The 13,257-nt window shown below is 45.1% G+C and overlaps 1 protein-coding gene and 1 non-coding gene across 4 annotated transcripts in view; both read left to right on the top strand.

The window, feature by feature from the left end:
- The window catches only part of ENPP2 (ectonucleotide pyrophosphatase/phosphodiesterase 2), a 188,687-nt gene that overhangs the window by 60,879 nt on the left and 114,551 nt on the right, over nucleotides 1-13,257 (top strand). For all 3 annotated transcript variants that reach the window (XM_038745051.1, XM_038745050.1, XM_038745052.1), the window contains exon 3: nucleotides 8,971-9,123. In XM_038745051.1, the coding sequence (XP_038600979.1) occupies nucleotides 8,971-9,123 (153 nt within the window). The remainder of the gene's footprint in view (nucleotides 1-8,970; nucleotides 9,124-13,257) is intronic.
- On the top strand, nucleotides 219-356 carry LOC119927694. The gene has a single exon (XR_005450672.1). It is a non-coding gene; the product is annotated as a small nucleolar RNA SNORA7 (small nucleolar RNA).

Genomic DNA, 13,257 nt, shown 5'->3' on the forward strand with positions numbered 1-13,257 from the left:
ATGATGCCCGTCCTCAAGAGGTTTACAGTTCAGAAATGATTACAGATAGGAGGAAAAAGAGCATTTTCATAAGTGCTTTAAGTAGTAGAGTATATAAGTGGCTATTTACAGAAGTGCTATGGATCACAGGCAGACTGAGTAATGTATTTCAGCACATTCCCAACGAGCATTGTATGGGTTACTCAAGGCTGAGCATTTAGCTCAATTAGAGGGGGCATCCCCTCTCAGGGTTGCACCTTGAGAGTTTCCAGTACTCTACCAGTCTCGGTTATGGGAGGGAGAGTCAGGCAGAGGCCTATCCATTCCATTCCTAGCTTGGGCAGTGGCTAGTGAGTGGGAGGCAATCTGCTACAAGGCAAACCTCCCCTGTGCTGGGCAGCAGCGGCATGGAGAGAGTCGAGGTCAGAGACTCAGTTCACTGAGCAGAAGGAGGCAATGGTAAACCACTCCTGTATTTTTACCAAGAAAGCTCTATGGACACACTATCAGAACAATTGCAGATGGAGAGAGGGAGTTCTGGGAGAGATGTGTCCATGGTGTCGCTATGGGTCGGAACAACCCAACGGCATAAGATAAGTCAAGAGGGGGGCATCCTTTTGTGGCCAGGCTATTTGGAGGGCAGAGGCACCATGTGATTAGATAAGGTTGTGTACCAGATACACTATCTGGGTCCCCCTTCCACCTGAAGACAGAACCACACAAGTGGGCATCTCCCCCAAATTTGAAAGAGTCTAACCTTAACTCCCTGTGGGAAGCAGCATAGCTTAGTGGATAGAGCGCTTAGTACAGTGCTCTGCATAAAGTAAGCGCTCAATAAAGATGATTGAATACAGCATAGGACTGGGAGTCAGAAGGGCCTGGGTTTTAGTTCTGGCTCTGCCATTTGTCTGCTGTGTGACCTCAGGGAAGTCACTTCACTTTTCTGTGCCTCAGTTACCTCATCTGTAAAATGGGGATTAAGGCTGTGAGCCTCTTGTGCTTAGTACAGTGCTCTGAACACATTGAATGAATGTGGGGCAGGGACTGTGTCCACCCTGGTTAGCTTGTATCTACCCCAGGGCTTAGAATAGTGCTTGACACATTGTAAGCTCGTAACAAATACCATCATTATTATTATTAATATTATCATTATTATTATTAATAATGACCATGCTCACTGTCCGGAAATAGTGGGGTTAACCAACCTGAAGGAACCAATGGGGAGATATCCCCATAAAACTGAGCGAGACAAAACTAGAAAAAAGTAACATTCTTCCTTTGGGATGGTCACATTACTAGATAGCAGAACTTAAAATCTGAAGAGTGCAGCTCGCTACTCAAATGGGGAACCTTGCTTTTCACAAGAAAGGGTGTGAGTGTGTGTCCGCATATTTGTGTACACAAGCTGACATTCATCTCTCTTTATATGCATGTTTGTGCATATACAGATATACAACTGGAAATGCATGTCTATAGACAACTATCCCTCTCTATGCAAGCTTATGTGTGTGTGCTTGCAAACATCTCCCTATCTCCATTTGCATGCTTGTTTGAGTACAGATCTGTATCTCTCATGTACACTTGGCAAATATCTGTGGGTTTGTATAATTGGGTCAAGTTATACAGATAGCCATCTCTTTATATATTCATATGTGTAGGCCTATGTACTGACAACTCTATATGCTTGTTTGTGTGTACATAGACCTATCTCTCTCTCTGTATGTGTATGTTTGTATGTGGGCTTTAGAGTCAGAGGTCATGGGTTCAAGTTCCGGCTCTGCCAGTTGTCAGTTGTGTGACTTTGGGCAAGTCACTTAACTCATCTGTGCCTCAGTTAACTCATCTGTAAAATGGGAATTAAGATTGTGAGCCTCCCTGGGACAACCTGATCACCTTGTAACCTCCCCACTGCTTAGAACAGTGCTTTGCACATAGCAAGCGCTTAATAAATGCTATTATTATTATTCTTATGTTTGAGGGTGACTGGGGGTTTTCTATAGTTTACATCTTTGATTTTGTTTTAGCTACTTCCCCCCGTCTCAGTTTGATGCTTTGAATGATGGAGGAATACTTAGTAATCTTATATTAAGACAATCACTAGATCCTAGAATGAAATTTAGGTTTGATCTAGTGACTAAATCTGGTAGGAAAAGATCCAGATGAAGCACATGTCCAGAATTCGAGAAACAGTATGGCTCACAGGAAAGAATATGGACACAGGAGTCAGAGAACCTGGGTTCTAATCCTAGCCCACTGTTGAGTAGGGACCATCTCAATTTGTTGTCAACTTGTACTTCCCAAGCGCTTAGTACAGTGCTCTGCACACAGTAAGCACTCAATAAATATGATTGAATGAATGAATTAATGAATGGTTCCACCACTTGTCTGCTGGGGGAGTTTGGGCAAGTCACTTACCTTCTCTGGGCCTCTGAGACTGCATCTGTAAAATGGGGATTAAACTCCTGAGCCCTACATAGAACAGGGACTGTGTCTACTCTGATTATCTTGTATCTAATCCAGTGCTTAGTACAGTGTCTGGCAAAGAGTAAGTGTTCACAGGGCAGGGAACATGTCTGTCAACTCTGTTGTACACTCCCAAGTGCTTAGTACAGTGCTCTCTGCACATAGTAAGTGTTCAATAAGTATCACTGATTGATTGAAATACCATTAAAAAATAAAGAATTACTATAAGGAAGAACTCGTTCCATAATAAAAACAGAAACTCCAATACAGCCACCCTTTAACATGGATGTGATTTTTATGAATGCCAAATTCTGGTCCTGTGGTACATATGGAAAGCATTGACAACACTCATGTATTGTGTGTTCACTATCATATTGTTTTAAGATTGCAAATTCCCCGTGTTTTACCTAAGAAATTCCCTAAGAGAGATGTGAGGAAAGGCTTGAAACATTTACCTCACACATCACTGGAAATGATTGTTGCTTGATAGTGCTTAGCTCAGTGATCTGCACACAGTATTAACTGATTAAGCCTGTGAGCCCCATGTGGGACATGGACTATGTCCAACCTGATTAGCCTCTATCTAGCCCAGTGCTTAGTACAGTGCCTGGCACATAGTAAGAACATAACAAAGTAAGCTCTCAATAAATACCATTAATTGATAGGAACTCTTTAAAGTGTTGCCTAGTGATAATCACCAGGTGGGAATCAGCATCTGTTCCATGGAGGGGCATTGGAAACTGCTTCCTGAGGTGTTCCATTACTGTGTTCCCTTTCAATCAATCAATCAATCAATCATATTTACCAGTGCTTAGTGTGCGCAGTGTACCAAGCACTTGGAAGAGTATTATACAACACAGTGTATAAAAGAGTTAGCTGAGATGTTCTCTGCCCACAGGGAGAGGGAGAGACATTGATATAAATAAATTACAGATATGTACACAAGTGTTTCGGCCTGAGGGAAGGGTGAATAAAAGATGCAAATCCAAGTGTAAGGGCCACACAGAAAGGAGTGGGAGAAGAGGAAATGAAGGCTTAGTTGGGGAAGGCCTCTCGGAGGAGCTGAACTTTTCAATAAGACTTTGAAGACAGAGTGCTTCTCATTTGTGAGCTCATCTGTCTCCTTTTTCCTTTTCATCTTCGCCTTGTTTCTTGTGGATGAAGTTATTTATTTTAGAGGCTGGGGAGTAGGGAAAAGTCCTAGGCCAACGGTGGAAATTAGAATCCCCAGGGGTAGGAGGCCTGGGCACCCATGGAGGACAGATGAAATAGGGAGGGATGTCTGAGCCGGCCCCGACTCTGAATGGCTCCCAGTGGCTTCCCCAGTCATTCGGAGCATACGAGGAACTGCTTGGAGCCAGTCAGGAGAGAAGCAGAGAGAAATAGAAAATCTCCTGCTTTTCACCCCACTTCACTTCCTTCCTTCAAGTGATCCCACTGAGTGACAGATTTTTTTTCCATGGTATTTGTTAATCACTTACAAACGTATCAAACACTGTTTTAAACACTGTTGTAGACACAAGTTAATCAGGCAGGGTTCAGTCCCTGTCCCACATGAGGCTCACAGTCAAGTAAGAGAAGCAGCTTGGCTCAGTGGAAAGAGCACGGGCTTTGGAGTCAGAGGTTATGGGTTTGAATCCCAGCTCTGCCACATGTCAGCTGTGTGACCTTGGACAAGTTATTTAACCTCTCTGAGCCTCAGTTACCTCAGCTGTAAAATGGGGATTAAGATATGAGCCCCACATGGGACAACCTGATCACCTTGTATCCCCCCTCCAGTGCTTAGAACAGTCCTTTGCACATAGTAAGCACTTAATAAATGTCATTATTATTATTATTATTAAGTAGGCGGGAGACAGGCAATGAATCCCAATTTTGAAGTTTAGGAAACTAAGGCACCGAGAAGTTAAGTGACTTGTCTAAGCTCACTCAGTAGTCAAATGACAGAACCAGGATTAGAAACCAGGTCCTCTGGGCTCCCAGACCTGTATTTTATCCACTAGACCATGCAGACAGATCTTTGAGGATTCATCTAACAGTCACTAGGCATCTGCTTAGCTTGCTGAGCTGAGCAGATATTTATTGTCAGGGCCTTTCATAGAATGAACCGGGCCCAGTCCTTCAAATAATGATGGTCACCATCAGCCCTTATTGGGTATTTTATGAAGAATACTGTGCAGAAGGTGCAGAGCTCTCACCTAGGTCCTTGGGAGGAAGCCATAAAAGAAGAAGATCCAGCACCCACTTTGAGGTATCTTTTAATCTCAGTTTGTATTCTTTCCAGAAAAGAGGAGTTCAAAAAGTGATTTCCACTTCTTTTTCATTAGAGTATAAGTTCCTTACGGGAAGTGAACACGACCTGTTTCTGCTGTACTTTGTCAAGCACTTAATAATCGATCAATCAATCATATTTACTGAGTGCTTACTGTCTGAAGAACACTGTACTAAATGCTTGGGAGAGTACAAGTAGTAGAGTAGAAGAGTAGAGTAGAAGAGCAGCATGGCATATTGGATAGTGCACCAGCTTGGAAGTCAGATGGTCATGGGTTCTAATTCTGGCTCTGCAACTTATCTTGCTGTGTGACTTCAGACAGGTCACTAACTCCTCTGTGCCCCAGTTACCTCATCTGTAAAATGGGGATCGAGACTGTGAGCCCCATGTGGGACAGGGACTGTGTCCAACCTGATTAGCTTGTATCTAATAATAATAATAATAATAATAATAATGGCATTTATTAAGCGCTTACTATGCACAAAGCACTGTTCTAAGCACTGGGGAGGTTACAAGGAGATCAGGTTGTCCCACGGTGGGCTCACAGTCTTAATCCTCATTTTACAGATGAGGGAACTGAGGCACAGAGAAGTTAAGTGAGTTGCCCAAAGTCACACAGCTGACAAGTGGTGGAGACGGGATAAGAACCCATGACCTCTGACTCCCAAGCCCGGGCTCTTTCCACTGAGCCACACTGCTTCTCTATCCCAGGACTAAAGTGCACTTAGCAAATGCCATTATTATTATTATTATTATTATTAAATCTAGAGGGAGAGGTAGACATTAATATAAATTATTCATTCATTCATTCATATTTATTGAGCACTTACTATGTGTAGAGCACTGTACTAAGCATCTGGGAAGTACAAATCAGCAACAAAAATTATGGATCTACATAGAAGTCCTATGGTGCTAAGAGGGGGGTGAATAAGGAGTAGAAATTCCAATGCAAGGGCGATGCAGAAGGGAATGAGAGAAGAGGAAATGAGGGCTTAATAGGGCAAGGCCCCTTGGGGGAGATGTGATTTTAATACGGCTTTGAAGGTGGAGAGAGAGGTGGCCTGTCAGATATGAAGAGGGAGAAGGTTCCAGTGCAGTACATTGTACCCAGTAATGAAAGCTCCTGGAGGGCAGAAACCGAGCCTACCAAGTTAAACTGAATTGTACTCTCCCAAGCACTTAGCACAGTGCTCTGTGCACAGAAGGCACTCAGTACATACCACTGATGGAATACATATTATTTCTGTGACTATTGCTATCATTTGATCATGACTACACAGGCTTCTTGGTCAGTCTTCCCTCGGCTAGTTTTCTCCTCACTCTTTCCCTCCCCTCTCTCACGGGCTCCCTTGTCTAGCATTCACTCTGCCAAGGAGCCACCTCAAGCCTGCTGAGTAGAAGTTTAAATGCCCATTCGGGGACAAGTCTCTCAAGGGAAAAGCTGGTCTGGATGTCCCTACTGAAACTTGGTGCTTGGTGTCAGTCGTCAGAGAAAATCAATCAATCAATCAGTGACATTTATTAAGTGCTTACTGTGTGCAGAGCACTGTACTAAGTCCTTAGGAGGTAATAGAGTTTTTAGACATATTTCCTGCCCACGGTGAGCTTACAGTCTAGAGGGGAGCTCCCTTCTTACCCTGAAGTAAGAGGTTAGATATGCTTTAAGGCCCTCAACGTTTCTTGTCCAAGCAGACTGAGCCTTGTAGGATGTGTAAGATCGCGGAGAGCAGTGCAGGATGTTTGAGGAAGGCACCTCTCTCTTTTCAGGGTCTCTAGGGTGGGATGTGCAGGGGTAAGATGGGCTACTGAGAGCAGTAGACGGCTAGCTGGGTGGGCATCCCTATCCCCTTGATGGGGCTCCCTCTTAGAACCATTCTTGAGAAGCAGCGTGGCCTAGTGGGATGAGCACGGGCTTAGAAGTCAGAGGACCTGGGTTCTAATCCTGCCTCTGTCACTTCCCTGCTGTGTGACCATGGGCAAGTCGCTTCGCTTCTCCGGGCAACAGTTTCCTCATCTATAAGAAGAGGATTCAATATCTTTTCTCCCTCTTCCTTGGACTGTGAGCCCCGTGTTGGGCAGGGACTGTCTGACCTGATCATGTGCTTAGTACTACGCTTGACACATAGTAAGCATTACAGTTATCACTGTAATGATATCATTACAGTTATCGTAATAATAACATTATTAATAATAACAGAAGGACTCATCAACTACTGTGCAGATAGGCGTCAGAGTCGGAGACAATTTGGTGCCAAGTTGAATGAGAGATGATTTGGGCCAAGTGGAGCGTCTCGGACTTTCGAAAACGAAGCCTAGGGTGACTGTCCCAGTGGGGAGATGGATGGCAGCTAAGCCATGCGGAATATTTGGCTGCCTCTTAAAAGAGGATTGGAGGCTCTGGTCGACAAAGATGGGCTTCGTGTGATACTTATACTCTTTAAAACTGAGTCTTTGAGTCAGCATCTGCATTGACAGAGAGGACCACAGATTCCCACAGAGCTGAAGCTCACCATTTTCACCTCTGATGTTTCCATGAACAATGCAAATGTTTAAAGTGGCTGTTAAGGTTTCAGATCTCTAAGAGCCTGACTGCTCTGTGGCTCTGTCTCCCCATTTCTCCTTTCTAGTGGCGATGTGGTTACTAGACTGCAAGTTCCTTGAGGGCAAGGATTGTGTCTACCAACCCTATTGTATTGTACTCTCCCAAGTCCTTAGTACAGTGCTCTGCATACAGTAAGTGCTCCATGAATACCATTGATGGATTGATTGATATTTTGAATTAGAAAATCAGTAGTATGGAGGACAGGGATTGTGTGTATACAAAAGAGGAGTGTTGTATATTCTCCCAAGGGCTCATTACAGTGTTTTCTCTGAACACACTAAGTACTCAATAAATACCATTGATTGATCGATTGATTGGTATTTTTAAACCAGTAGTAGGAAGGGCATGGCTGTATTTACCTCCTGTATTGGATTCTCCCAAGTCTTTTGAACAGTTCTCTGTACATGGTAAGCTCTCAATCAATACCATCAGTTGATTGGTACTTATGAATCAGTCGGTAATAATAGTGATAATCATAGTGGAATTTGTTAAGCACCTACTTTGTGCCAAGCACTGTATTAAGCACTAGAGTAAATGCAACATAATCAGGTCCCACCTGAGACTCACAGTCTAAGTAGGAAGAAGAGCTGATATTGAATCCCTATTGTGAAAATGAGGGAAATGAGGTACAGTGAGTTAAGTGACTTGCCAGGGTCACACAGCAGGTAAGTGGCAGAGCCTGGATTAGATCCCAGGTCCTCTGACTCCCGGGCCCAGATTTCTTTTATTAGGCCACATTGTTTCTCTGATTCAGCAGTGTGGAGGGTAGAGATCATGTCTATCTCCTCTGTTATATTCTCCCAAGTCTTCAGTACGGTGCTCTGCATGTGGAAAGTGCTCAATAATAATAATAATAATAATGGCATTTATTAAGTGATTACTATGTGCAAAGCACTGTTCTAAGCACTGGGGAGGATACAAGGTGACCAGGTTGTCCCACATGGAGCTCACAGTCTTAATCGCCATTTTACAGATGAGGGAACTGAGGCACAGAGAAGTTAAGCGACTTGCCCAAAGTCACACAGCTGAAGTGGCAGAGCCGGAATTTGAACCCATGACCTCTAACTCCCAAGCCCGGGCTCTTTTCACTGAGCCACACTGCTTCTCTAGCAATCAATAAATACAGTTGAATGATTGAATGAACGTCTATTGAGAAGCAGCGTGGCTCAGTGGAAAGAGCCCGGGCTTTGGAGTCAGAGGTCATGGGTTCAAATCCCAGCTCTGCCAATTGTCAGCTGTGTGACTTTGGGCAAGTCACCTAACTTCTCTGTGCCTCAGTTCCCTCATCTGCAAAATGGGGATTAAGACTGTGAGCCCCCTGAGGGACAACCTGATCGCCTTGTAACGTCCTCGGTGCTTAGAACAGTGCTTTGCACATAGTAAGCGCTTAATAAATGCCATTATTATTATTATTATTATTATAGTGGGAAGAGCACTCTACAGAGCACTTGGGTAAGTGAAATTTTCAGTAAATGCAACTAATTGATCGACTGAACACCTAAGGTGGGAAGAGCACTTTAGTAAGCACTTGGGTGAGTGAAATGGAGGTCACAGCTACTGTCTCTGCCCTGGCAGAGTTTCCAGTTTAACAGGAGAGGCACTGCCCTTCCCAGCCAGCAGTGCCCTGATGGCCACTGTCTCTTGTTCTCCTCAGTCCAGGCAGACTCTACTTCGAATGCATCTGGGTCCTGCAAGGGCAGATGCTTTGAACTCCAAGAGACTGAACTCCCGGGCTGCAAATGCGACAACCTCTGCAAGAGCTACAGCAGTTGCTGCCAAGACTTCGACGAGCACTGTTTGAAGACAGGTAAGGGAGTGCTCACAGATCCTGATGGCTTGTAACCCCAGTTACAATAGCTGCTTTCAGTTTTATCTGTCTGAAGGTGGGACCTGGGGCAGTTTTGAAGCCCAGAGATGAAGAACTATAAGGACTGAAGCTCTGAGATGTTAGGGATCCAACTTAATTCTGCAGGTCAATGCATAATGATGCTGTTGACTCTGTGGCTTTGATTTCCTTGCAGCTTGGATCCCCCAAATCGTGGGATAGCAAAGGTGAAATCCTCTAGTTCTGACCTTTGCCTGCAGGAAGGATTGTGTTCAAATCTGTCTTTCAGGGAAAAAGCTATCATGTTTTGGAGTTTTACAAAGATTGCATCCTGGAGGGATTCCAAAGTAGAACCTACAGCTCTCCCGTTGCATCATCTCTGGGAGAAACAGAACCAATCTAATTGGTTCCACAATATTTCCTCTTATCCTTGAAAAATATTATTCCACTCTCCTCCAAGCCTTCATCCCCTCAAGTCTGAATAAACCCAGTTTCTTTGAACTTTCCTCAAGCAGTTTGGGGGGGATTTGATTTTCATCCCACCCTCAGCTCCACAGTACTTACATACATATTTATAAATTGTATATTATAAATTATTCATTTTTATTAATTTCTGTCTCCCTTCTGGAGTGTAAAGCTGACTGAGGGCTGGAAACCTGTCTACCAACTCTGTTGTACTCTCCCAAATGCTTAATGCAGTGCTCTGCCCATAGTAAGCGCTCAATAAATGCCATTAATGTTGATTCTTTAAGAATTCTTTTCATGACCTCTTTGTGTGAGCCCCAAACCTTTAAACTAATAAAAACCCAGTAGGTGCAGTTTGGTTTTTGAGGGAGGTTTTCCACATGGACCCTAACTCCTGTACTCTCTTTTATCCACGCTCACTTGTGCTTTCCTTCACAGTGTGGCTTAGTGGAAAGAGCCGGGGCTTTGGAGTCAGAGGTCATGGGTTCAAACCCCGGCTCTGCCAGTTGTCAGCTGTGTGACTTTGGGCAAGTCACTTCACTTCTCTGTGCCTCAGTTCCCTCATCTGTAAAATGGAGATTAAGACTGTGAGCCCCACGTGGGACAACCTGATGACCTTGTATTCCCCCCAGCGCTTAGAACAGTGCTTTGCACATAGTAAGCGCTTAACTAATACCATCATTATTAATACCATCACATGGCTCTGGGGTTGACAACTACCTGTTTGGGGTATAACGTGACCTCCAGGTCTGTTTTGGTGAAGAAAACCATTAATGGTCTTGATTAGCGTGTTTTGATGGGGATGGTTCAAACCAAGTAAGTGCATTTCCTGTCAGGAGCTATATGGGAAAGGCTGAAGAGCCCAACATTCATCTCCCTCCCAGCCAATGGGGAGCATGCCATCTGTCAGGGAGTTATGTGACTCTCCCTCCGGCAGACACTGACCCTGGAATGTGGTTCCTGAGCATTGGCTTGTGCTGCAGGGTGCATGTGGAGATGAACCAACTGGCTTTCAGGACTCTCCTGGTGATGATGGAGAGGGGAATAAAGGCCCACCATTACATTTCCCACCTGACAGCTCGTGGGGCTGAAGAGTCATTCATTCATTCATTCAATCGTATTTATTGAGTGCTTAATGTGTGCAGAGCACTGTACTAAGCACTTGGGAAGTACAAGTCGGCAGCATACAGAGACGGTCCCTACCCAACAACGGGCTCACAGTCTAGAAGGGGGAGGAAGACAAAAAAACAAAGCATGTGGACAGGTGTCAAGTCATCAGAATAAATAGAAGTAAAGCTATATGCATGTCATTAACAAAATAAATAGAATAGTAAATATGTACAAGTAAAATAAAGAGAGTAATAAATCTGTACAAATATATACAAGTGCTGCAGGGAGGAGAAGGACGTAGGGCAGGGGGATGGGGAGGAGGAGGGGAAAAAGGGGGTTCAGTGTGGGAAGGCCTCCTGGAGGAGGTGACCTCTCAGTAGGGCTTTGAAGGGAGGAAGAGAGCTAGTTTGGTGGATGTGTGGAGGGAGGGCAATCCAGGCCAGGGGGAGGATGTGGGCCGGGGGTCGACGGTGGGACAGGCGAGAATGAGGCCCGGTGAGGAGATTAGCGGTGGCAGAGGAGCGGAGGGTGCGGGCTGGGCCGGAGAAGGAGAGAAGGGAGGTGAGGTAGGAGGGGGCGAGGGGATGGACAGCCTTGAAGCCGAGAGTGAGGAGTCTTTCCTTGATTCAGAGGTTGATAGGCAACCACTGGAGATTTTCGAGGAGGGGAGTGACATGCCCAGAGTGTTTCTGTACAATGATAATACAGGTAGCAGAGTGAAGTATTGACTGAAGTGGAGTTGAAGATTGACTGCCCTGAGGCATGTTCTGTCCTGGGATCGACTGCTGAACTAAGGGCCGGAGGCCGGAGAAGGAATGTGGCTTAGTGGCTAGACCATGGGCCTGGGAGTTACAAGAACTTGGGTTCTAAACCCCCCTGTCTGCTGTGTGATCTTGGGTGAGTCACTTCACTTCTCTGGGCCTCCTTTACCTCATCAGTAAAATGGAGACTATGACCATCAGTCCTATGCGGGACAGGGACTCTGTTCAATCCGATTAATTTGTATCTACTTCAGCATTTAGTACACAGTGCCTGGCACATAGTAAACGCTTAACAAATACCATTAAAATAAACACAAACAACCCCAGCCAGTTTGACCACTGCTTCTGATCAGCCTGGCTGTCTGGCCACCTCTCCTTGACCTCAAGCCCTTCTTTCTCAGGGGAATTCCATGCAGGGCCTAGTAAGAGGTTGTATCGATGTCTGTCTGCCCCCACCTCTAATATTAATAATAATAATAGTACTTGTTATGCACTTACTATAATAATAATAATAATAATAATGATGGCATTTGTTAAGCGCTTACTATGTGCAGAGCACTGTTTTAAGCGCTGGGGGGGATACAAGGTGATCAAGTTGTCCCACATGGGGCTCACAGTCTTAACCCCCATTTTACAGATAACTGAGGCTCAGAGACGTTAAGTGACTTGCCCAAGGTCACACAGCAGACATGTGGCGGAGCCGGGATTCGAACCCATGACCTCTGACTCCAAAGCCCGGGCTCTTCCCACTGAGCCACGCTGCTTCGCTAGTAGCCACCCTACTATGTGCCAAGCACTGTTCTAAGAGCTGGGGTAGATACAAGTTAGTCAGGTTGGACACAGTCTCTGTGCCACACGGGGCACACGCTCTTAATTCCCATTTTCCAGATGACGTAACTGACGCCCAGAGAAGTGAAGCGACTTGACCAAGGTCACACAGCAGACATGTGGCAGAGCCAGGATTAGAATCCATGACCTTCTGACTCCAAGGCCGGTGCTTTACTCAGTAAACCACGCTGCTTGCTGTGGGAAGAGAATGTCTGAGTTTATTGTTGTACTTTCCCAAGCACTTAGTACAATCTTAATAAATAAGATGGAATGAATGAATCGAGGCCCGTGTCTTGTGGAAGGGGCAGGTTTGGGCTGGTACTCTGACCCCTCAGGTTGAGGCTCCTGGGAGGCTGAGCTGAAGCAGAATGGCAGGCCTGGATGCCTCAGAAGGAGGCTCAGATGTGCACACATCATCTCCTACCAACTGTCTGGGGAGAGCAGAATGGGATCCCTCCCTGCTCTCTGCTGTTCCCAAAGCTTCAGCCTTCTCCCTACCCCCATCAATTCAATTCAATTACATTCAATCGTATCTATCGAGCACTTACTGTGTGCAAAGCATTGTACTAAGGGCTTGGGAGAGTACAATAGAACAATAAACAGACATTCCCTGCCCACAGTGAGTTTACAGCCTAGAGGGGGAGACTGACATTAATATAAACAAATAAATTACAGATATGTCTGAAAGGGCTGTGGGGCTGGGAGGGGGTGATTATAAAGGGAGCGAGTCAGGGGGTCGCAGAAGAAAGCAGGGGAAGAGGAAAGGATGGCCTAGTCAGGGAAGAGATGTTATTACAGTGCTCTGCACACAATAAGCGCTCAATAAATACGATTGAATGAATGAATGAATGAATGCCTTCGATAAAGACTTGATCCCCACTCTGGTGGTGATTGAATATAGCGAGTTAAACTAAACTCGAGCACAGCTCCCCAAGCAAACAAAGTCCCATAC

This window comes from Tachyglossus aculeatus, chromosome 4 (assembly GCF_015852505.1).
Source record: "Tachyglossus aculeatus isolate mTacAcu1 chromosome 4, mTacAcu1.pri, whole genome shotgun sequence".
Taxonomy (NCBI): Eukaryota; Metazoa; Chordata; class Mammalia; order Monotremata; family Tachyglossidae; genus Tachyglossus; species Tachyglossus aculeatus.